We start from the raw sequence: 23254 nt of genomic DNA on the forward strand, positions 1-23254 counted from the left end.
ATCAAGAAGGATTCTCCTAGGTTCATCAATTCCCGAAATTTGCAGTAGCATATCCAAAGAATAAAAGCATCTCAATGGCTGTACTTTATTCTAACCATCCAGCATATAGCCCTTACATTGTTTATAAGTTCAATACTGAATTTCTCTTTCTTAGCAGTTCCCCATCATATATAATTTGCAATAACTTTAGTCTGATTAAAGTTTCCATCTGCCAAAGTTTTCCCTGGTGAATTTGAAAGCTTAGCAAACCCAAGAACAACATGTGACTTATCTTTATTAAACCCTTTTTTTTTCTTTTTTGTATATGCGAAAATTAATGTATTGTTGCTTTTAAACAGAACAAAAGTGGGTGTACCTTGCCTTGTTTGTTGGCAGAGTTTAGCACATGTTCTCCTTAATTGTTTGTTCATACAACTAATTTACATGGGTTGGACCTACTCCCATGTTCCTTACCAACCTGGGACGACATTCAGTAGGAACGAGCTTTGCTTATGATATAGGGCAGAAGCAGAAAGGCTAGGTGGTCAAAGAGATTCAATATGGCTAGCTCTAACTAGTTGGCATCAGGGCTTTATTCAGGATTCTGTGCTTTTTGTTGCTTTTGCCTGCAAACTGCAGTATCATTCAAATGGCTAACGATAGGTAGCTAAATTGCAGCAGAAGTTAAACTTGGATCCCCCAATATCTGAACGAAAACATCAGATGTAGTTGTACACATTGATAATGGCATGACTGGAATACCTTGCGTTAGGAACTAAGATTAGAATTCAAGGCCAACAACATGCCAATTGTTTCTTGAAAAGGAAAAGAGTGCCTAGTTTTCAACATTCAGGCATGCACTGCCACGGGGGAGTACTGCTGTCACTGCCTTTTTATCAGCAAAACATTCTCGAATGGCAGCATTTGAATGATTTGAAAATTTGGTCTCGTTTGGAGAGCACAGAAGGAAAATAAAGGGTCTAATATTGATGCTTCTTTCTTAGGCAAATTGAATAGTTTGCTTGCTTTCAGGTTTCAATAAAATCCTTTTAACCGAACGAAGTAACAGATCAGAAAGAACAAATGAATCTACTTTGAAAAGACTGCTTTTAAGGTTTTGTTTAAGACAAGACTGGGGCCCATCCTGAAGTTCTGAAGAATGAAGCCTGAATATTCTTCTGTCAGTTTTGTTTCAGGAAGGCATTTTGACTAAGCCAAGCATATATAACAATATGTTTGCTTGCTGTATATGTATCATAGCCAAGAGAAGCAAGTGAAATTCATTCTTTGGCAGCCATGATTTTACCGGATACTAGCTAACACACCAATTTGTACTTAATCAAGCACCGGGGGAAGTATGAGCAAGCACTGGCAGGACTAAGAATATCTCAATGAAAGCAAATTAAGGAGATTTAACATCGAAAGATGGGTAGAATGCTCTTCTATTTCAATTCCAAAACACATTGCAGTTCTCATCGTGCAAAGAGTTTTATACGCATTTGAGAATTACAATGCAAAAAAGTATCTTATCTGCGTGATTTGTTCTTACACAAGCATATAGGAATGAATAAGGAAGTACTCATAAATTTGTACACCTACAAAGAAACACAATTGTTGGGGAAAGAAGGAAGCGTTAAGTTCATCAGACCAAAGCATTGGCACCAGCAACAATCTCCAATATCTCTCCTGTGATTTTCGCTTGACGTTCCCTATTGTAGACAATAGACAACGTCCTTTTCAATTCCATGGCATTATCTGTAGCATTGCTCATGGCACTCATCCTAGAAGCAAGCTCACTGGCTAATGATTCCTGCAAGGCCCTCAAAATCTGGCTGTTGAGATAGAGAGGCAACAAAGCATCAAGAATCTGAACTGGATCCTGCTCAAACTGCAAAATGGGAGAGAAATCCGCTGTCTCGGTCCTCACAGCATCTCTCTCAACTGTCAGTTTCCCTTCCTTGGTTGTCAATCTGAAGAACTCATCCTCAGCAGCATCAACACAGACACCATTTATATCACAGATCTCTCCCCTTGGTGAGAGTGGGAGCAAAGTATGAATCACAGGATCAGACTTAACCAACGATACGAACTTGGTATACAAAAGCTCGACTTTATCAACTTCTTCACTAACAAAGAGTGAAAAAACATCGTCTGCAATTGCCTGAGCTTCTTTAGCTGTAGGGAGTGAAGTGCCCTCTAGAAACCTATCCACCGGAATATAAGGCCTACGTAGAAAATATGCATTACCCTTTTTCCCCACACTAATGACAGTATAATCAAGTCCAAGCTCCTTCAATTCTGCAATTCTTGATTCAGCTTTCTTGATGATATAATTGTTGAAACCTCCACAGAGACCACGATCACCAGTAACAACAACCAAGGCAACTTTTTTGACAGGCCTAACATTTGTGAGAGGAACATCTATGTCCTCAATTTGGAGTTGTTCATTAATGTTGTAGAGAACTTCTACCAGAGACTCAGAGAAAGGTCTGCCATTGACAACAGCTTCTTGTGCCCTCCTGACTTTAGCGGCAGCAACAAGCTTCATAGCTTCAGTGATCTTCTGTGTGTTCTTTACTGAATCAATACGACCTCTAAGTTCACGGAGACCACAGTGAATTTGGGTTGCAGATGAGGATCTTGAAGGGTTAGGAGCTGAACTTTGAGAAGGAAGCTGAAAAGGGCTGATGAAAGAACGGAAAGAGAGTGAAGAGGTGTCAGAAAGGGAAGGTTTTGAGGATACCCACATTGTTAGATTAGAGCAAGACATGGTGACAGTGGACTGGAGCTCTACGAAGAAGAGGATTATTCTAAAACAGAGGAAGAGCTTTTTCCTGTGTGGGAAGGTTAGTTTTGTATAAGACCAAACTGTTTTTGTGAAGTCTTATCTTTTCTCGTGTGTTGGAGAGTGGTTTCTGCCTACGGAAGGAATGAGTGGAGGGAGAGGCAGGGAGTGGATGAGGCTTTGGGATAAGGATTTTGACCGTTGGAGATTGCTCGGGACATGAATTTGATTCACTCCCTTTTCCTCCGTTACATTCTGGTGGGACAGCCCCATCTGATGTGGCAAGTTCTGAGTGGGGTTATTTTGGATATTAACTTGATAGGGTCCCCCTACTCTGAATGGTATATACGGCTCCATGAATTCAGATGCTCGATGTGATTCCCATGAAGTATCTACTTCTTGATGTCACCATGTCAGTGACAGGCAATTCTGGCCACAGCGGCCATGCTAGCTGTGCTTAACATCCATATAGGAACTACAGCTTCCATCGTTTATGTTTGAGTTATTTAATCAAAAGCATGAAAAATCTCATCTTGTTATCCGAATTTGTACAATAAGGATTCAATGTAAATGGCAGAGGCTTCAAGTAGCAACAGGTTTTCCTCTAAGAAAATTTGGAGAAAAGATCAAAAGATCAAGCTTTCATCGTCTGGATCTCTATCTCTATTTCCATAGAAAAGATTGCAACATCTAGTGTACAGAAACCTCAAACAATAAGACAGGGGAAACAAAAAAGATAAAGAAATTTCAAGGCCACAAAATCAAGGGCCAGCAATACATTATTGGTCCAGATTTGTGCAGAATATCGACTTCAATTTAATAGGACACAACATCTGCATCAGAACTGGAATGCCTGTATTGCGTTCATTGCAGATCAATGTTCCCAGAGCCATAAGTTTCAATGACTACATTTTCTTTGAACCTATTATAGCTCTTGGGTTGTATGAGAAGGGGAAGACAGGACAGAAAACAAAAGCCAGGACTTGAACTGTAACATGGCGAGTGGGGATCCTATTAACAGGAAAATTCAAGAATTTAAGCCGTCCTGGCCCCTGAATTCTTAGGATCTATACAATTCGTAATCATAAGCATGTAGAATCATAATAGTAGCATCCATATCCGACATATGAACAAACAAAACCATCCTGACATATCTTGTTCTAGAACTTTGTTCTTGAGTAGGAAACTTCGCATGACAATACATACAATAGCATACCATGACAGATGCACGCCACATCATATGCGAAACCTTGCAAGTATGTATTTCTCATTAAGAAAAAGTTCTCAATTCTTCATTAGCTGATGACTGTAAAGTATAAGAATGAAAAAAAAATTTAAGCCAACTGAGCTAGCATGAGAATCAGAAAATATAAAAACTAAACTCTATTCTCCTCATTTTCTTCCACAAGAAAGGGGCTAACAATAGCCTGGTATGTCTGTCTGTCAGGAATCACTCCTTTAAGCACCATGTAGTTGTGCAATTCAATCACTTCATCTGGATTACAATTCTTAGCAGAACAGGTAATGAGCATTGTATATGTTACAACATCAGGAACCAGGCCGTGTTGAAGCATTCTCTTCATTAGTTCTTTTGCTTGTTGAATGCATCCAAACTTACAAAGAAAGTTTATCAAAGTGTTGTAAGTTACTCTGTTCACTAACCCCCCTACCTTTCTCATCTCCAAGAACAAAGCAAACGCCCCATCAATATTACCACAGCCACAATAACCATGTAAGAGAGTGTTATATGTTATGGCATCAGGTAAACCCATACTCTGTAATGAATCTACCATCTGTCTTGCAACATCCACTGACATCTCCTTGCACAATCCATTGAGAATAGAGTTATAGATCACCATGTTGGGTCCTTCCTCCACCTTTGCCATTTTGTCATAAATCTGAACAGCACTTTCTATCTGCCCTTCCTTGCAGTATCCATCAATTAAAGCACCATATGTGACCAAGTCGGGAATTAAACCATGGATAAACATGCTACCTACAAGTTGCATGGCTCCTGCTAAATTATTACTTTTACAAAGGCAGCTGATAAGAATATTGTGTGAGAATGTGTCTTCAATCAGATTCATTTCTAGAACCTGCTGATGAAAATTAAAAGCTTGCACCACATATCCATGTCTGCAAAGCCCCTTGATGATAGTAGAGTAGGTGACATTGTCTGGGCATACATGCTTGTCAATCATGTCAGCTAATACCAAAGAAGCTCCCTCTAAATCACCTTCCATGTAAAACCAATGGAGGATTGAGTTATAAACAACAGTATTAGGCATCAAGCCCCTTTCCACCATCTCATCACACAATCTTAGTGCCTCTTCTAAGCACCCTTTTTGTGCATGACCATCTATTAAGGTTCCATAGGTCCTTACATCAGGCTCAACACCTGCCTTAACCATGTCATTACAAACTTCTTCCACAAATGCAATTTTTCCTATTTTACAAAACCCATTAACGATAGAATTGTAAGTTACCGAATTCGGTGAAACAGAGTTTCTTGACATTACTCCCATCTTCCTGACAAGCTTCAAGGCAAGCTCTATGTCACCCATCCTACAAGCTCCATTTATTATCATGTTGAAAGTAACAACATTAGGCCAAATCCCACTCTTCAACATCCGATAAAATGTAGAAATTGCTTCTAGTATTCTACATTCCTTACAAAGAGCATATATAACTAAGTTAAAAGTATTCACATTCTCAATATACCTGTAAGAAACCATTTCCTTATACACATTCCAAAATCTACCAATTTCATTTAACTTCAAAAGATGACTTAAGAAATTATTCCAAGCATGAATAGTAACAAAACGACCCTCCATTCTCAACTTCATAATGACTGCATAAGCACCCTCAGTAGCCCCACACTGTGTGCAAGCTCTAACCAATGTATCAAAGACTGCTGGAAAGGAATCACACAATTCATAACTATCCTCCAAACCATCCAAAACTTCCAATGGGGTCATGCCATTTACATGTATTAAATTCTCCAATAGAGTTAGTGCTTCATCAAATCGTCTCGACTTGACCAAGACATGAATTAGAGCACAACAGGATGCCAATGAGTGTGGAAAGCCTTTCTTCTCTCCAACCCAATTGTGAAACTCCAAGGCTAACTGAGGCGAGTTTTGAAACTCGCGAACGACACGACTCACCAATGCATCTGTAAGACTTGGGGACACTTGCTCCAAGAATTTCCATCTCCTATGTCTTAAGTTAACACAGACTGCTCTGAAGACAATGTCTTCACCACTTGGGCAAGAGAATTGCTTACCTACATGCAAACCCCGGCTGAGAAGACTTGTTCTTCTGGACAAAAAAGAGCTCAAAACCATAGAAATATCAATACCCAAATCATCAAATAGTCCTTATTTCTGTAACAAATAGTTAAAACAGAGAAAACCCAGATCAGTGCAGCATCAGAAATATCTTCCTAATATTACAGGACAGCATGAAACAAAACAAGGAAAGAGACGAGTAGAAGTACTACCTTTTAAAGCTTCCTCCTCCTAAGAACAAAAACAGTGTCTTGGAGATATGACGGCTGACTGACACAGTGGAAAAAGTTGTCGAGAAATCATCGCCGAAAAACAGGTGAAGTGCTTTTCACTTTACGGTTCCCCGTCTGTATCCATTTCTCTATAATGGGCTCCAACTAGGCCGTTAAATATGTGTCGGCATTGACCTCGTGGGCCTTCCAATCGAGGGTCGTGATTAGGCTTTCGCTTGTCCAATAAGAATAACCCAAATAAACATATACCTCAGAAGTAACATAGTATCACTCATGTTCATCACCTAGAAACAGATTAAACAGGTGAAAATAAGATAACAAAAATCAAGGAGTACTCCCTTTAATCATTTCATCATATGCTTAATGTAACAGTTTGCTTCTGATCTAGACGCAATTTACCCTTCCAAAAATAATCTCTCATCCCAAAAGTATTTAACCAAACTATATGAAAAGAGATACACTATTATATACTTTCGACAGTCTGGAACTTATACATGGGGAGAATAAATAGCCCCAAGGTGCATACAGGAGGTATGCATATGATAGTCTAAAAATACTCCATCAAATTAATTATGAGTTATGACAGTTTGAATATCAAATGCAGTTGGCTTTCAAGCTTGTCTGGGGGCGACGGTGAACCCATGGTTATGTTTTAAGAGAAATGTGGGGAGAGCGATCCGTCGGGAAGGGATTGCTCAAAACATTGTCCATGTAGTACTGTGGATGGCTGGCATCCATTACCCCAGACTGCATATCTTCAGATGGCTTCCAGTGCCTTTTCCTTTGATTGATGAACCAGATGTTTATTTGCTTCTGATCCAAACCAGTAGACTAGGCAAGGGCAAGCTTTTGCGACTCTTGTTAACGAGGAGTGTTAATATGTTAAGCAAAGTTCTATATGAAAAAAATTAAGAGGCAATTATAAGATTGAATCCAGAGCAATCTTGATAACAAGTTAATGACATGTGCCAAAGCAAAAGTTTCAAGTTAGCAGTAGTCCTTGTGTATGTGATCAAGTCTTGAATCATGGTTTGTTGGCATTCTCATTAAGGAGGAAGCTTTGGTTTAGCATTTGCAGTGCAGAAATAGATACAACAATCCACTGATAAGTTGAGCAGACGTGTACTTACTGATGGTTAAGGCCATTTGTAATGTCTACTCTACCAATCCAGCAACTGTTGCCTGGCTTCCTTAGGCAGCTTCCCTTTCTTCCTCTTCTACATAAACTCCCGCTTCGGACTGCCTAAATATCCACTGTACTTTGGCAAAAGCTGACCTTTAAGTTGTCGATCTTCTGCAAGGGGATCTATGAAATTGTTGTTCACATCAACTTCTTCCTTAGATGATCCATTCCTGTCAGCAGCTTCTCCACTAGCTGATTACAGAATGAATTGGTAAGCATCTCAAATGAAACTATATCTCCTTGTTATTACTCAAACCAGAACAGGATGGTGACATATTACTTAACTAATCAAGATTTATAGTATTCAGATTCCTGTGTCACCATAAAATTCTGTTCTCTTGTCAACAAACGAATTCATTAAAAGATTAACGCAACAATCACGGTTTATAGAAATGCTGATTAATTTATAGAAACCTAAATGGCAGAAAACGTTGGAGGGGACTCTTGACATGTGCTCAAATGGGTGAACATATGATCCAGACATGTCAAGCATGATATACGGCAGTATCTGAGAAGAACTCGTTATCATTGAACATCTTCATTACAAAAGTGGAAATTGCATATGTCTGCAGCATAAAGCATCTGACTCAACAATGACAACGACATTGGAGAAATATTAGTCTTATAGCTTAAGCTCACACACACACACACACATATATAGGTTATGTTGCTCACCAGAAAAGAACCCTCTGCTTGTGATTTAAATTACTGAATCTGTCACATAACCAATCATAAGGCCATAAAGATATCATGCATTCAAGCATGTAAGGCGAAGTTTGACCAGTGTTCTAAGAAGCACCACAAAGAGGTAATTCAACTCATAAAGAATTCTAAAGTGCCAATTCAAATTATGGTATAATTTGGACCATCGCTTCCTTTCCTCAAAGCATTAACTCTTTAGTTATAAACTCATATTCTTTTATTTTATTCATGTAAATTTTTAATTCATAATAAAAAATTAACTATCGTCATTAATAGATTGATTTTTTCTGTTCAAAAAACAATTAAAGTGACTTTTCTTTTTCATATTTTCTTTTGAAACCTATAACATGATTTTGTCACTCAATTGATCATGAGATCACATAATCATTACGGATTAAAGACTTACATGGACAAAAAAGAAAGTAAAATAACTTTTTGAAGTAGCAAAAATCGACAACTCTGATTAACAGAGTACAGCTAAAGTAAAACTAAAAGAGAACTAATTTTCTGTTTAGAAAAGAATTCAAGGGGAACAAAAAAAATCCACTTAACAGTTGATTAAGCATCCAAGGCAAGTACGACACTGTTTTCATCGATTCTACAACTCAAATGATGCCTAGATTGATTGAGTAGATAACTAATCTGGATTTGGATCTTGGTTTCCCTACTCTGCAACTCTAAGTAGAGCCTTTCTTGGATTCATGGCAGTCTTTATGTAGTCTTCCAAAGGCGGAAGAGACTGTTGTTCTTCATTGTTAGTTGCTTGTCCTCGAATAAGCTGTAAAAGCCATGAATGGATGTAATGGTAATGGTAAAGATAGAAACATATTGAGACTTGAGGGATGGAGAAGTATACCTTTGATGTCCATGACCACTCTGCTTGTTGGCAGACATAACGGATGTCCCTTCCAGACATTCTGGATATGCAAAGAGTGAGAAGCAAGAAAAGTCTTTAATGTAAATTCCAAATTCCGAATTTATTGTGGCAGGAATAGGCAAAGGAAAGGGATGCATATGAATGGCAGAAGATAAATTATGTTTGCAAAGCTTAAATGAGCATTACAAGACAACACAAGGAAGTTTAAATTCTCCTAGTAGAAAACTTTCAGATATGAAACAAAATATACATAAGGAAAAAGAGAAGCTCTTGCAACATAACTCGAGAAATGAAGCTAACAAAGTCAGACTTACTCCTCTGTGACTTGAGCAGGTTCATTTGACTCAGATTCTGTAAGGTGCTTTGCATACTGAGCTGCTATCTTCCGACAGGTTTGCTCATCAGAGAGGCCAAAGCCATTAAGTTTTTTACACACCGTTTTTGTTTATGATATCCAGCAATATTGTCCCAAGAAGAATTCTGATGTGGTGCATCAAGTCCATAAATTCTCACCCCTGTGGCCTCCAAACTAGCAATTAATTTTTTTGCAAACGGCATCTGTGAAGAATCACTTGGTTCTTTTCCTGCAGATGGCATCTGTGAAGAAATTGTAGGACTTTGTCCCAACTTTCCACTAGCTAGCTCCTTTGGATTCAAACTTCCTTGCTCTAATAACTCAACTTCCTAAAACAATTTGTACATTAATCCGTTACTTTGTGAAACATAAAAAGAATAATGCAATCTCATTCATACAACAATAGACCAACCGCTTTGTCTGAGCTTATAATGCAGCTCAAAAATCATAACAAGTATAAGCTTAAGGCAAACACTTTGAGAGGGAAGGTGGCTTGACATGTTAGAATTAACATTGAGTAGTGCAGAGCATAGGTCAGCGTGCAAAGTAGGCAGATAATAAAGGATAAAAATAGAAACGCAGAGAGACACCAACATCTACTGCCCAGAAATAGAAATTGCACATACCTCATCATCATCATAAGTTGTTCCTAGCAGCACTCCAGCTACATGCCAACCAGCTCCAGCTCCAGCCCCAAGCAAACCTTGTAAAACTATACAGCGAATAATAAGAATCCTTAAAAGAAAATGCACCCCAGCAGGACATAAGCACTCTATCTCCCCTCCATTGAGCACCAATCTCCCATCTTTTGGAGAGCACCGATGAGCTGAGATCGGTGCTCTCATTTTTTTTAATTCCTTTTAGAAATATAATAATAATTTTTTAAAATAATAAAAAAAATATTTTAATCTTTTTATAATTTTTGTAAATGGTGTTTATACTTTTGAGACGAAGTGTCTTATTGGAAAACTAACTGACCTCTGTATACTTTCGATCAAAATTTAAGAGAAGTAAGGGTATTTTACCCATTTCTATATATAGTTTTATTATTTAATTATTTCTATAACGAATTCATCATGTTTGCCATTAACATAAATATACACAAAAATTAAGACAAAAACTTTAATTTTGATATTATATAGATTTAAAATTTTTTAAAAATTATAATACAAATGTTCAATACTAATACTATAATACAAAAATGGGATAAAGTTAAAAATTTTGTTAAACTTGTTGGAATTACACAAGACCACCAAAAGGTTTTCTTTAGGATTGCAGGGCCCTCCATTGTTGGGGCATCTTGGAGCTTCTAATCCAAGATGCTTGCATTTGCTTCCCAGAAACTCTGCTCAATTATGTTACAGTACTCGGTAACTATTTTAGTTTGAGCTTTTCCAACAGAAGTGCTATTCTCCAGCATTGAGGTCTTCTCTGTCTGCATAAAAACCAAGGGACATTGTTTATAAAGCAAATGGTAAAGCATTGGGAGTTATGTGCAAAGGATTTTAATATGGCAGGAAAAGCAACCTTAACCCGGAAAACGGAAGAACCCTGCCGAAACATGAGTGGCAGCGTGTTATAGTCGATACCAAACTCTTTAAGCAGCAATTCATTCTTCTCACGTGCTTGAGTACCCTGCAAGGAAGGAGGTGGCTGAGATACCATGGAAATGACATTGCTCGCCATAGGATTTATGAATGATGAAACAACCTTTTAAGTAACTGTAAGATCATACACACATAAATATATGAATGACCTTGACATGCGAGCAATTTCAGTATGGCAAATCAAAAAACTGAACACTGACGCCATACAAGTGAGCAAGATTAAGTTATAACATAATGGTGCCAAGTTGAAACTTGAACCTGATATTAATTCCAAAACAGAGTAACATAGTGTGACCAGAAAGACACCTTCAGGCAACTTTGAGCTTCACTTTTGCACTTTCCAGACTTAACAAGACTCCAGAAACAGGTATTGTACTGATTATTGATGTGACCTACATCCGAAAACATGAAAATGATAAGTTATGACAAATGGCATTACACTAACAGCCATGACGAAAAAAGGCACATGAGAAACTTTCAACCATTATGCCCTCCTTCCCTTCATTTTACCAGGGAAATGATAAACTTTCAGCCATGACAAAGACACTTACAATCAACTTGTCTCCATGCCAGATAATCTCGAAGAATTTCAGCTGATGGATAACATACTGCCCGTCCATCAAAAGATGGAGGGTACTTCAACTCTTTCATTGGGAAGACATCTTTCCATTTCATTACGTGCATCGAAGAGAAAAAGGATACAATGGCAGAAACTATTTCACTGTCACAAGTAAAATTATCCAAATCTCAGATTGAAAGGCAACTCAGGGAAACAAAATTTAGTGCTTCTCAATCTAAACATCAGGGTAATGAGAGTTAAAAGCAATGTTTTGCATGAATTCCTTAATGAGGCAGAATAAATCTTGGACCATTACAGCCTTCCGGCTGCCAAAAGGGGACAATTTATAAACCTGGCTCGCCTTTGATAGAGCTGAGAATTCTTCTTCAAAACAAAGCTGAAAGTCAAAACAAACCAAAAATAATTTACACAAGTGCAACAAAACCAAAAACTTGTAACAAGCAGTATAAGCATTTGTATTACCTGTACTCATCACTGACTCCATAAGAGAAAATAATATCTTGAAACTCTTCTAACACAGCCACCGCACATAAATTCATAAGATCCAGAGCTTGCTTATCATTAGGCTTATTGAATTCATGAACATCAGAAAATCTACCAAAAGGCATAGAACAAGATTAAGTTTCAATGCATCCATAAATATAGTCAAACAAAATTTTATGTATCACATTTTTTTGATTGACATGGTCTCTGGATCTGTAATTTGTCCAACACAGAATGAGGATAGTTACTGAACACCTCTCACACACTTCATGGTTCCCATTCTTTGAAATGTAATGAATGCTCGACCTCATATTCTCTGTTTTAGGAGTCATACCAATTCCTTAAATATGTGATAAAGGGAGAAATAGATACTTGATCTCATACTTTAGATTGCAAAAACCTAGAATAATAAACTGCCATTCTCATATGGATGTCCCGAACAAACTAATAACTAAAATCAGACTGCATGCCACAAGCATCTCTGAGTTTTGGAAAGAAGTTAGCATTTTCAAGTGAAACCCAAACTTTACCAATGATTGAAAGCCAAGGGGAAGAATATCTAACTCAATAGAAGCAGAATTAGGAAACTAAAACAAAATAAACGCTTTACCTGTGAAAATGGCAGCCATCTATTCTAATTACAATCCAAGTAGATGGCATCAGCTTGCTGTCAAATAGAAAAGATCTGATGTAATCAGGGTTTATTTTGACACAGTCCTCAGAGAAACCTCCCAGCTCTTTAAGAAGACTTGCATGTTCGTTCCAAAAGCTTCTCCCAGTTATATTCTCCGAGCGGAAATCACTAGCCTTTCTCCGCAACCTCTTCACAGGAGTTCCATCCTTCTTGTACTTCACGACATCTTCCACCTTCACAAAGTAAGGAAGATGATATCGGTTGACAAATAGATGTCATATGTCAAAGAACACAAAGGAGAGGGAAGAAAAGGATGAAAGACCAACTCAGTTTACATACTCTCTCCTCAGGTGATATCTGTCCAACTGGAAAACTTGATACACAATTTGAGAGAAAAGAATTCACAATATTGTAAGATTTTGTTTTAATAAGCGTCATGTCTTAAGCCAGTCGCAAGCTAATAGCTACATTCTATTGATCTAGATCTCAAAATGGTATTGAAAGTTATTTGGAGTACTGTGGTTATGTACACATCCATGTTGTCTGTTTCGAGATATGTGATCATTGACCCAGATATGGCTGCAACATGCATTGGCAAGCACATGCTGATCAAGGCCAAATATCCTAGGAACTAAACGTTGAACTTTTAGAATACTTAAACCACTATAATCTATTCAAAAGAGGAATGAAACCTGCGTCTTGAAAATACAAGTTCCCTGACGAAACAATGCAAGACACTCATTGTAGTTAATACCAAACTGTTGAAAGAGAAGTTCATTTCTGTCTTGTTCTTTATGATCCTGCAGAATCAACAGATAAAACATAACAAGATTAGAGTTTTTGCATAAGAAGGCCCAACCATACAGAACATGAAAACCAAAAGAATCTCTGCATTACAAAAAGGACTATACAAATAAGAGGTGCCATGGCAGACAAATCAGAAAGATGTCTCAACAGCCAAGCTGAATGAAACAGTGCATCCGTGAAATGAATTTTTTTTAAAGAAATAAAACGAACAAGATTAAGATCAAGAACAGGAGTGTCCATAAACTAGTAAATTCCTAGCAGAGAAACATGCACAATTTACACATGTAAACCAGTAGGCACACATACAATAGGACACACACATACATGCAGCTAAGCAAATGCATATATACTTGTTAGCAGTTTAGCACCTTCAAAATTTCTTGTGCTTCCATTTCAGTCTTTCCACCTTTTGTGACAAGCTCCCAAAAACAAGTATTATACTGATTTTGAACATGGCCTGCCAAACCCCCGAAGGAAAAAAATTTAACAGATTCCAACTGATGTATATTGCAAAATTTGTCATTTGTTTCTCAGAAGATTTTGTGTGTTTAGAAGCATTAAAATAGTCACTCACAATCTTTTTGTCTCCATGCAAGATATGCTTGAAGAACCTCTATGGATGCACAACATACAATTCGAGAACGAAACGAAGGTGGATATCTCAACTCCTTACAGGGAAAGAATTCTTTCCACTTTGTGACATATACAGCAGAAAAGAATGATACGACGACGGATGAGACTTTGCTGCATATTCATTGAGTCATAGCCAAGTTACAAAGACTCAGTAATTCAGTAGCCATGTCAAAAACAAATGCAAAATCACCGAAACTTGCATAGGAGAAAACACTCAGCAATTCAGAATAAAAGAAAAACCTGCTTCGCCTCTGGTAAAATTTCGATGTCTTCTTCAAAACAAAACTGTACAAAAAACACATCAAAGAAGAGAATCAAATGAAGTTTCATAGATAACAGTTGAAAAACAAACCAACAATTCAATTACCTGTACTCATCGCTATATCCATACGAAAAGACAACATCAGGATACTCCTCTACAACAGCCATAGCACATTGGTTCATCAAATCTAAGGCTTTCTTATCATTTGGTTTCTCAAACTCATGAACTTGAGAAAATCTACCCAAAAGAAAAAAACCGAGTACATCAGAACTTAAATGTGTAAAAAACCACAGTTTTCTTTTCATTAACTTTCACTTACCTACGAAAATCGCGTCCGTCTATTCGAACTACGATGAGATTGGGTGGCATTACTTCGTCTTCAACCTCGAAGGACTTAACGTATTCGTATTTGCTATTAGCCATTTTCTAAGGTTTCTGTCCTCTCTCACGGAAGAATGATCGAGCACTCGGTGTGCAGTGTTCAGAGGCCAGAGAACGGAAAAGAAGCTTCCCAGTGTGTTAAAAGGCGCACTCTTTTCAAAACCAACGCTTAAATACGAAAGGTGAATTGACTTTCAGCACATGAGAAATTCGTTATCTAACTTTTTTTAAACTTGAAAAACCGGCAACTCCATGATTACAACTTACCATTTCTTAATGGTTTTTTTTTTTTTGGTTTGATTTACCTGTCGTCTCTTCCAAAGTTATGACCTGTGAAGAACCAATCGGCCATTAACGCAAGCTTCTTTGCAAACCCCAACAAGCCCTTCGATAATTAAAACCCATGATCTCTTTCTGTTTTCCCTACTCCAACAGAACATTAGTTTGAGGATCTAATCCTACCAAATGGACGAAGCGCTGCTTTCTTGAACAATAAAGGCACCATCTTTCCATCTCCTGTTACCTTTCATGCCGATAATTATCTTGGGTCCAATTTGCCCTTTCGTTGTTGGAAATTTTGAAGAGGGTATACTTTTTTTTTCTTAACATAATTAAAAATTTAAAAAAAATCCCTATTTTCAGCAGACAATTGTGTTTTTACATTAAAGAAAAAAAGAATCAACATGATAAGGATTAAGTTTTTGAGATGAACTTGCTCTAACTTCTTACAATTCCCTTGGAATCAATTGATATCGTCTATAAACTGGTAGACACAAAGCAAAATTTCTGTACAAGAGCATTGACAAACATGGCACTAGGTTTACTCGTGCCGTTGCATAATTAACATTATCATTTACAAAAACGAGCATAGAAAGTGGAGGTGCAAAACCTGGAAGAGGACCCTCCTCCCAGCCATGCCAGCAGGCACATGAAAACAAAATCTCCAAAACTTACTCATGAAGGGGGATTGATTACCTTTCAGTTTTTTTTTTTATTTGAGCTCTGACTGAACTTTCTCTCGTTTTCTGATTGGGTTGGCAGTGTCCAGGGAATATAAGCAACCTGGTTAGATTAATCACCATTCGCCAACAATGAAAGCGCAGTTGATTAACCACTGTCTTTAGCATCATTTTTGGGGTTTCCTAAACTGGAACCAGTATTTGCAATTGTATTAGCCCGACGTTTTCTTGGTTTCCTCAATGTTGGAACAGAAAGAGAACCCAAGCTGAGTTGTTCAGCCATGTCTATAGCATGTTCCTGCACCATGACTTTTCTTGTGCTTGGTGTTGTGTGCTTTAAGGGTCTGTTGAGACGATATGAAGCCAAAGTTTTAGTAGGAGGGCCTTTGCTTATTGCACTCGCTTCATTCTTAGCTTTTGAGCATGAAGTACGGCCTGATGCAGATGAATCCAAGCTCAACCATGAACTACTTGCATCCTTCCTCGGACATGTCAAACCCAGTTTCAAGAAAGGTGGGCTTCCCTTTTCAGGAACACAAATATTGCCCTGTGAGTTACAACGGGTGCTTAATTCCCATTGTTGATTATTACAATCTTCCTCTGTCACAGTTTTTCTTGTTGTAGACCCTTCGGCCTCCTACAAAAAGCAATGAAGTAGGAATTAAGGAAGAACATACAGGCAAACTCAAAACAGTACTAGTTTCTTACTTCTCAGGCAGAGAAAAAAGTGGGCAATGTCCAATTTCAGAAAAGGATCGGAAGCTATGCAGTATCAAAGCTGAGCAGCACCAAACGGTTCTCATTTGATAACCAAAAAGGTACAAAGAGGGCACAGAGAAGAAACAAATGATGCCGAAGCATGTTCTATATCCATGGCTTCCAAAAAGTAAAAACAAAGAAAGATAAGAACATTTCAAAATCAAGTGCAACAGATAATGACAGCATGAATAAAAAGCATAACGACCAAAAAGGTCCAGGGTAGCAGCCCTGTGCATAAGTGACTGATCATGTTCAACAACAGTGTGCCACAGATGAGGTCAGAATATGTGCAAAGAATGTTATAAATGAAGTAGTGTTATAAAGGGAAGTCATAACAAGAATCTCAGAAGACAGATTGTCAGGTTTAGCTCCATTATAATCAAAGCATGGCCAATAAAGACAGAAGTACAGGTTAATTAGACTTAGCATACCTAACGCTATTCCTTTCATATTTCAGAAGCAACTGAATAATAACAAACAGAAAGAGGAGAGACACCTTATCTTGCATCTCAGAAACTTGCTCACAGCCTGAACCTTCTCCTTCAGAATCAGCCATTTCCTCACACTCAAACTCCACATGTTCTTCAAACTCTTCATCTGAGTCACTCAACTCTTCTTGTTCCATCACAATCTCCGGATGAGACTGATCACTTGTATCGTCCATGTATCTGCCAGTGGTTTTGCTTGGTATAGTTGATGCACGGACACCTGAAACAAACTTGTTGCCTGATGAATGGGAAGTGTCTCGTGTTTCTGCTGCATTTTGAGAATTTAGTAAACTAACTGCTGAGTTTGCATGATGTGTAGCAGCATCCCCACTTAATGCTGCATTCTCTTTTGTAGATAAAGAACTAAGATGGATCTCCAAGTCTAGTTCATTAGCTTTCTCATTAGGGCTAGAGGGTCTAGATCTGGTGGCAAATGGGCTGCGCTGGGCCACTGACTTCATCTGAACAGCATTGGAAGGATTACAGGGTGCAACAGATTTGCCATCTATATTAACAGATAGAGATGCAGTTGAGCATTCAGTCACTAGTTCACTATTTGTATCATCAGTTCTTTGCAGGAGTGGGTGGAAGTCAATGCCACAAGATATTGAAACAGAGTCCTTCATCTTCAAAGATTTGGTCAAACTCTCAACAGAATGGCTAGTTTGCTGAGGATTGTAAAAGAGACTTAGGTTTAGTTGGGGCTGATTCCCAGAAAAGAAACTGAAAGAACTGGATGCACCAGTTCCACAGGTCAATGGATAATATGGCACTTGTCCATCTTCAGAGGCCTGGAACAGCAATGGATGCATCTGAAGATCTGTATGAGTACTTCTTTCTTCTGCAACACTTTTGTTCTTGACAACTCCAGATTCTTCAGAGCGAGAACTTGTGATGTTTGCTCTTGTTGGATTGCTTTTATGTCTTTTATTGGCCAATGCCTTAGCAGAATGAGAAAATGGAGAAACTGTATTTCCTATTCCAGCATCAACAACACCATCTCCAGTTGCAGAAACCTTGGTGTATGCTCCACATTGATTGATTTTCAGAGCAGACTCTGAGATTACACGAACAGATGGTGGAAGATTCACTGGGGGCAAGTCTGGTGCCAATTTCACTAACCGTAGGTTGTTGGATTTACGCGATCGATATGGCCGTAAACATATTTGAGATTTGGAGGCATTCCATATCATATTAGGAACAAGATGGGTTGGTTGCAATGCATTAGGTGCATGATGAGAGGTAGTGTAAGGATGCTGGGATTGGTTCAATGCATGTGGAGATCCCCGCATATGGCCAGTCAAGGGTCGAATGACTGCAGACACATGTCTATTTGATTGCTCTGTAACATGAGTCCCCTCTTCTGTTGACATATCACCAGGAAGGTTCTTATTTCTAATGTTCAAGCAAGGATGTTCAGATGAAATAAGCTTGGAAGTACCTGGCCTCCAATCAGCTAAAAACCCCTCATGAACATAAGATTCATCTACATTTTCTATGTCATCATCTCCACTGCAATTCTCTCCACCAGTATATTCAGCTTGACAGTCCTGCAGTTGAGGAAATTAAAATAATTATCTTTGAAAATAAACACTCTACCAAGCATAGCGGATCCAATCTGAGTCAAATTTTACGGTTTATAAGGTTAATGAATAAACTATAAAAAGGAATATTGCACAAACATAGATTGCATAATGTAGGTTGATATTTTATTAATTTTGTTAACATTTTAGAATCTTTACTTTGTAGTCTGAAAGTGTTATTCCAACCTGCAATGTTGACAATCAATGAAATGAGCCAAGATCAAGCTTTAGCCAAGCATCAAAGAGATCAGCTATTTCAAAGCCCAACTCTTTATACACATCAATGCACTGGTGCAACTGTTTACAAAACATTCAGATTCTCTACATAATTTTTGACATATCCACCTTGTCTTAAAGATCATAGATAGTAATCTAAAAACAAATGAAAGTGTGAAAATGTAAATGGCAATTCATGTTTCCAACTCCAAAAAAGTATACAAACCTCTTTGTCAGACACATGTTGCCAATTAGTCAACGCAGCTTTACGTTTTCGTCTTTCTGATTCATATAGCCGTCGCTTCTCTTTCTTGGTTGCATCTTGTTTATATGACTTCTGAGTTCCAAGGGCTATGCGCCATTGCCGGGGTAGCAAAGATGGATCTCTGTGTGGGACAATAAATTTCCAGACAGACATCCAGTCAAGTTTATAAACCTTGAGCCCCTGTGGATGTAAAAGTAATACTTGCAATTATAAGATTATATTAAAGGACAATGAAACATAAGTAGTACATGATCATGACAATTACCTCCTGAATACCTTGCAGCTCTTCCACAGTCAAAGGCGAGGTTTTCATTCTCCGGACTGCCTGCACAAAGTACCAAATATTTCTTACAAATTCTTACAAATAAAAAGTAAACAGGTGACCCAGGTTAATTTAGGTCCAATTTATAACCAAATATGCAAATAAAATCTTTTGAGAATCATGGCCTTTAATCAGAAGATAAGGAAAGAGGTAGAAGAAAAAGCAGTTATTGAATCAAAAATTAGAACACAACTGCAACAAATATCAACAAGAAGATATATCCATCTTAGATTTGCCCAAGATTGCTTACATACCTTTATGGGATTTTCTGGTGCTTTTGATGAACAGCGATTTTTTTGCCTAACGAAAATCTGAAACAAGTAAATTTGTCAACTGACTTAAGAACTTAATGCTTAATCGCCAAACGGACTAAAAAGTGTTGCAACTAAAGATGAGGATAAAAGATACCTGATGCTTAGATTTGCAAGGAAGATAGCGTTGCTGAATCGCTTTCCAATCTGAATTATATTCCATTATGCCCAAAGCGAGTAATCTGCATCAAAATATCAAATACAAAACTGATGAACCTCTACGAGCCATTTTTTCTATTTCTCTTTGTTTAAATAAATGACCTTCACATGAGCATAGAAACCCAATGAAAAATCAAGACAATCAACCGACAAGAGAACAGGGAAGCATGCAACTCACTCATCCTCTGCATCGGTAAAAAGAACCCGATTTGCAACTGCTACAGGAGGAGGCTTATGTGGAAATAACGCTGGATTGAACAAAGGAAAAAATCTCTGTGCTAACTTGGCAATTTCCTTAGGGACAACCGCAACTGACTGCTTTTTGGTTTTCTCAACAAGGGTAGCAGCCAATGTCTTCTTAGGTGGTGGTTGACAGACTGATGACGGTACCGTAGAGCCAGCTGGTAGAGCACTGCCTCTTAGTGCTTCATTATTAGCTTCCACTGCAGATGGAAAACAAGGAAGAGGAAACAGAGGCTCCTTTTCATATTGAGTAGCACAACTATTCTCCAAGTGACTTTGTCGATGCTCCTGGACAGCTGTCATAATAATTGTAAATTGTCAAATCGCATGGACAAGCACAGCAAGCCAAAAAATAAACAAAAAAATATATACTGAGTTTATAAACAGTGCATACCAGAATAAACGTCATCCATGTATCTTCCAACTAAGTTAAGCGGAGCAACATCAAGAATGGATAATCCTGGGCTGTTTAAAGAAGGCACCCATGAAAAGCTCAACTGCCCATTAGAAACATGTTCATACCTTCCGCTAGGCCTGAAAATATTTTGAACATCAGGCATCTGAGTATTTGGAGAAAAGCTGACTCCGTTAGCATTACATGTAGATGTTTTTGGAGTGCTCTGTGTAGGGCACAAAAGGGGGACTTCATTTGGCACTGATGAAGAGACATATGGGGGCTTGAAGCAAGTATCAGGATATGGCTTACTTTTACAAGCTACTCCTTCATCTCGTTTGTGAAGCATCTCAAAAATCAATCCCTGAATTTGAGATGCAATGTGCTGCCGAGAAGGATCAAGCACACAAAGAGAAAAAATTTGAATAAGAAGCTGAACATGCTCATGTATCAAGCAATGCAACTGGCCTATTTGATACGGAGTGAATCCGTTGATGCAACCATCTACTGCAGCAGAGGGCAGACAACTCCGGTAAGTCTCAGGCATGCAAGTTTTCCCATTAAGAGTAGGAATGGGTGCGATTGGCCCATTAGGCAAAATTGGTAAGAGGGGACGCAATGGCCTCTTAGTCTGCTCTAAAAGCTTTCTTTCATATTGGGCAGAAGCTTTTTGCCGTCTATTCTGCCTCGTCTCTGGTCGCCGTCCAGCTCTTTGATATTCCTCTGCCTGTGTCTTTTCCAATGCAGCTTCATCATAATCGCTCTCAAGTGCCTCTTCAAGTTCTATTTCGAAATCTGCATCATTGTCCTCATCTTCATCGTCGACATTTTCATTTCCCTGAGTAGACTGGTGATCACCATCCCCACCTTGCAAAACAGCTGCAAGAAATTTCCTATACTCTTCCTCATCGTCAACATTTTGAACATCATCCTCATCATCTGTTTCCTGAAGAAAAGCCTCAAGTTCATCAAGTGTGAAACTGACAAGTGAATAATGAGCCCGGGTACGCCTACAGATAGCATCATCTTCAGCGTCATCCAAGGGGATTACAGGCTTCTGGGAATGTGTAGCATTCCTCGAGTCTCCTACCATACTATCCTTTACAGTGCTTGACTGACTTTCCTTTTCTCTTTCTGATTGAGAACTAGATCCAGTTTTCCTCTTATTATGTTTCAAGAGAATAGTATTTTGCAATTCAGGGGAGGCAGTACTTTGCATCACAGTTTCCTCCTCAGCATGCTCAGAATCTCCAACATCAGAGTTTCGCACCTTAGTATTAATCTTTGATGAATTGACATCTTTAGTAACATGAGTATCTGCTCTACTATCAACAATATCACCATCTAAACCCTCAATTTCAGAGCTCAAACTGGAAGAAGCTTCCGGAGAAGGTGTTTCCTTCAAAAATGGATTGAAATCTACATCTTCCTCCTCATCTTCCTCATCCTCCACTTCTTCCTCAGCCTCCCACTCCACATCATCATCAGGTTTTGAGTAACCGTCACTCGCAACAGGAGGAGCATTTTGGTGACCTCGGCTCCCAACTTCAGTTGATTGTACATTCTCACACAAGGACATTTCAAATAAAGAATTTAATGGCACCAACCAATCCTTAAAAACCTCAAAAAATCCTTTTATAAGCAGCAATTACCAAAAGCATCCATGAGATTCAAAGTCAACACGCCTTTCAGTACATTGAAGCACAGAAGAGAACTGCAATTCATAATCAACCCAAACCTCGACTAGTAAAAGACATGTGCTTTAATCATCATCAATAATCAATCTTAAAACAATATCATCCTTTATATAACAATTAAACTAAGATCATATTTCGAATCAGCGGGTTAAAGAAGAGAAAAACTAACATAAACTGATCCCCAAATATTCATTGACCAAATTAGATGATCGCATGCGGAGAAATCAACAAAAAGAAAGCACTCGCCCTATTAATTTATTGTTTAGGAACAAATACTTATCAACTGTAAACCCTGATTTAACTGCATTGTAAATAAATGACCAAGAACCCTAACTCCCGGGAAATTTTAATTAAAAAAATGAGATTAAAAGATTAAAAACCGCGAAACATTTCGCTGAAAGCATTAAACATTTGATAACACGAAACCAAGAACAAACAAATTCAAAAGAACGAAAAGGAAACAGGAGAATCAAGCTCGTACCCAGCGAATCGAATCGGCTGCGTGAAGGAATTTCGGAAATTGGGCCGCGGAATACAGAAACCTGGGCAACTGTTCTGTCATGCGAGTAGAGGATCATATTAAACGGCGTCGCTTCGATGATGATTTGTTCAGAAAACATAACGGGACGCCGTTTGCCGTTTTGGCGCCTCCAATTTGGTAATCCCGCTCCCTTGCCTTTGCTTAAGCTTTTATTTTAAATTCAACTTATATATTAAGAAGAAGGAAAATGAGAAATAAAATATATAATAATAAATAAATTAAACCTTTTTAGTTAATCTTTTAAAAAATAATAAATTATTGTAATATATTTGAATGACGAATCTAAAAATTGAGATTCTGAGTATTAAACTAAATTCATAATTCATTTTATTTATTTTTCATAAAATCTTAAATTTATTTTAAATTAATCAGTATCAACAAATTTGAACTTTTAGATTTTGTTTTTTAAAACAATTAAAAAGCAAAAACCTAAACATATATAGATTATAATCACACTTAGACTTAAAAATTTTTAAAACAATTAAGCCCTAAATCCATTGATATATATATATATAAGTCCCTTTAC

The 23254-nt window shown here is 37.9% G+C and overlaps 4 protein-coding genes and 1 pseudogene across 9 annotated transcripts; all 5 read right to left on the bottom strand.

Moving 5' to 3' along the window:
* Nucleotides 1-1390: 1390 nt before the first annotated feature.
* ATPC1 (ATPase, F1 complex, gamma subunit protein) lies at nt 1391-2993 on the bottom strand. The gene has a single exon (XM_021438874.2). The coding sequence runs from the start codon at nt 2747-2749 to the stop codon at nt 1622-1624; it is 1128 nt and encodes a 375-aa protein (XP_021294549.1). The 5' UTR covers nt 2750-2993; the 3' UTR covers nt 1391-1621.
* Nucleotides 2994-3124: 131 nt separating this feature from the next.
* On the bottom strand, nt 3125-6544 carry LOC110424319 (Pentatricopeptide repeat (PPR) superfamily protein). The gene is made up of 2 exons (XM_021438873.2): nt 6267-6544; nt 3125-6150 (listed from the first exon to the last, which is right to left on the bottom strand). Exon 2 carries the CDS (start codon nt 6109-6111, stop codon nt 4141-4143), a length of 1971 nt encoding a protein of 656 aa, XP_021294548.1. The 5' UTR covers nt 6112-6150; nt 6267-6544; the 3' UTR covers nt 3125-4140.
* A 388-nt stretch (nt 6545-6932) lies between these two features.
* On the bottom strand, nt 6933-7666 carry LOC149526665 (homeobox protein knotted-1-like LET6; annotated as a pseudogene).
* A 2846-nt stretch (nt 7667-10512) lies between these two features.
* LOC110424807 (tRNA(His) guanylyltransferase 1-like) lies at nt 10513-15256 on the bottom strand. Of its 2 annotated transcripts, none has more exons than XM_021439500.2 (13): nt 14730-15255; nt 14516-14647; nt 14389-14433; nt 14090-14259; nt 13884-13972; nt 13401-13508; nt 12685-12941; nt 12054-12185; nt 11923-11967; nt 11563-11732; nt 11318-11403; nt 10932-11039; nt 10513-10839 (listed from the first exon to the last, which is right to left on the bottom strand). In XM_021439500.2, exons 1-13 carry the CDS (start codon nt 14831-14833, stop codon nt 10714-10716), a joined length of 1572 nt encoding a protein of 523 aa, XP_021295175.1. In that variant the 5' UTR covers nt 14834-15255; the 3' UTR covers nt 10513-10713. The 2 variants fall into 2 exon arrangements, 1 of the variants encoding a protein (XP_021295175.1); XR_002445941.2 differs by having other exon boundaries at nt 10811-10839; nt 11270-11403; nt 14730-15256.
* A 226-nt stretch (nt 15257-15482) lies between these two features.
* DUO3 (Homeodomain-like superfamily protein) lies at nt 15483-22847 on the bottom strand. Of its 5 annotated transcripts, XM_021439499.2 has the most exons (10): nt 22669-22847; nt 20491-22233; nt 20032-20392; nt 19792-19876; nt 19638-19694; nt 19327-19386; nt 19023-19241; nt 18439-18547; nt 17006-18360; nt 15483-16387 (listed from the first exon to the last, which is right to left on the bottom strand). In XM_021439499.2, the coding sequence occupies exons 2-10, from the start codon at nt 22067-22069 to the stop codon at nt 15899-15901; spliced, it is 4314 nt and encodes a 1437-aa protein (XP_021295174.1). In that variant the 5' UTR covers nt 22070-22233; nt 22669-22847; the 3' UTR covers nt 15483-15898. The 5 variants fall into 5 exon arrangements, with proteins under 5 accessions (XP_021295174.1, XP_021295172.1, XP_021295173.1 ...); XM_021439497.2 differs by having other exon boundaries at nt 17006-18547; nt 20491-22204; XM_021439498.2 differs by having other exon boundaries at nt 17006-18547; nt 20491-22228.
* Nucleotides 22848-23254: the final 407 nt, after the last annotated feature.

The sequence above is a fragment of the Theobroma umbraticum genome, unplaced genomic scaffold, assembly GCF_002168275.2.
Source record: "Theobroma umbraticum cultivar Fairchild unplaced genomic scaffold, ASM216827v3 scaffold_204.0, whole genome shotgun sequence".
In the NCBI taxonomy this organism is placed as follows: domain Eukaryota; kingdom Viridiplantae; phylum Streptophyta; class Magnoliopsida; order Malvales; family Malvaceae; genus Theobroma; species Theobroma umbraticum.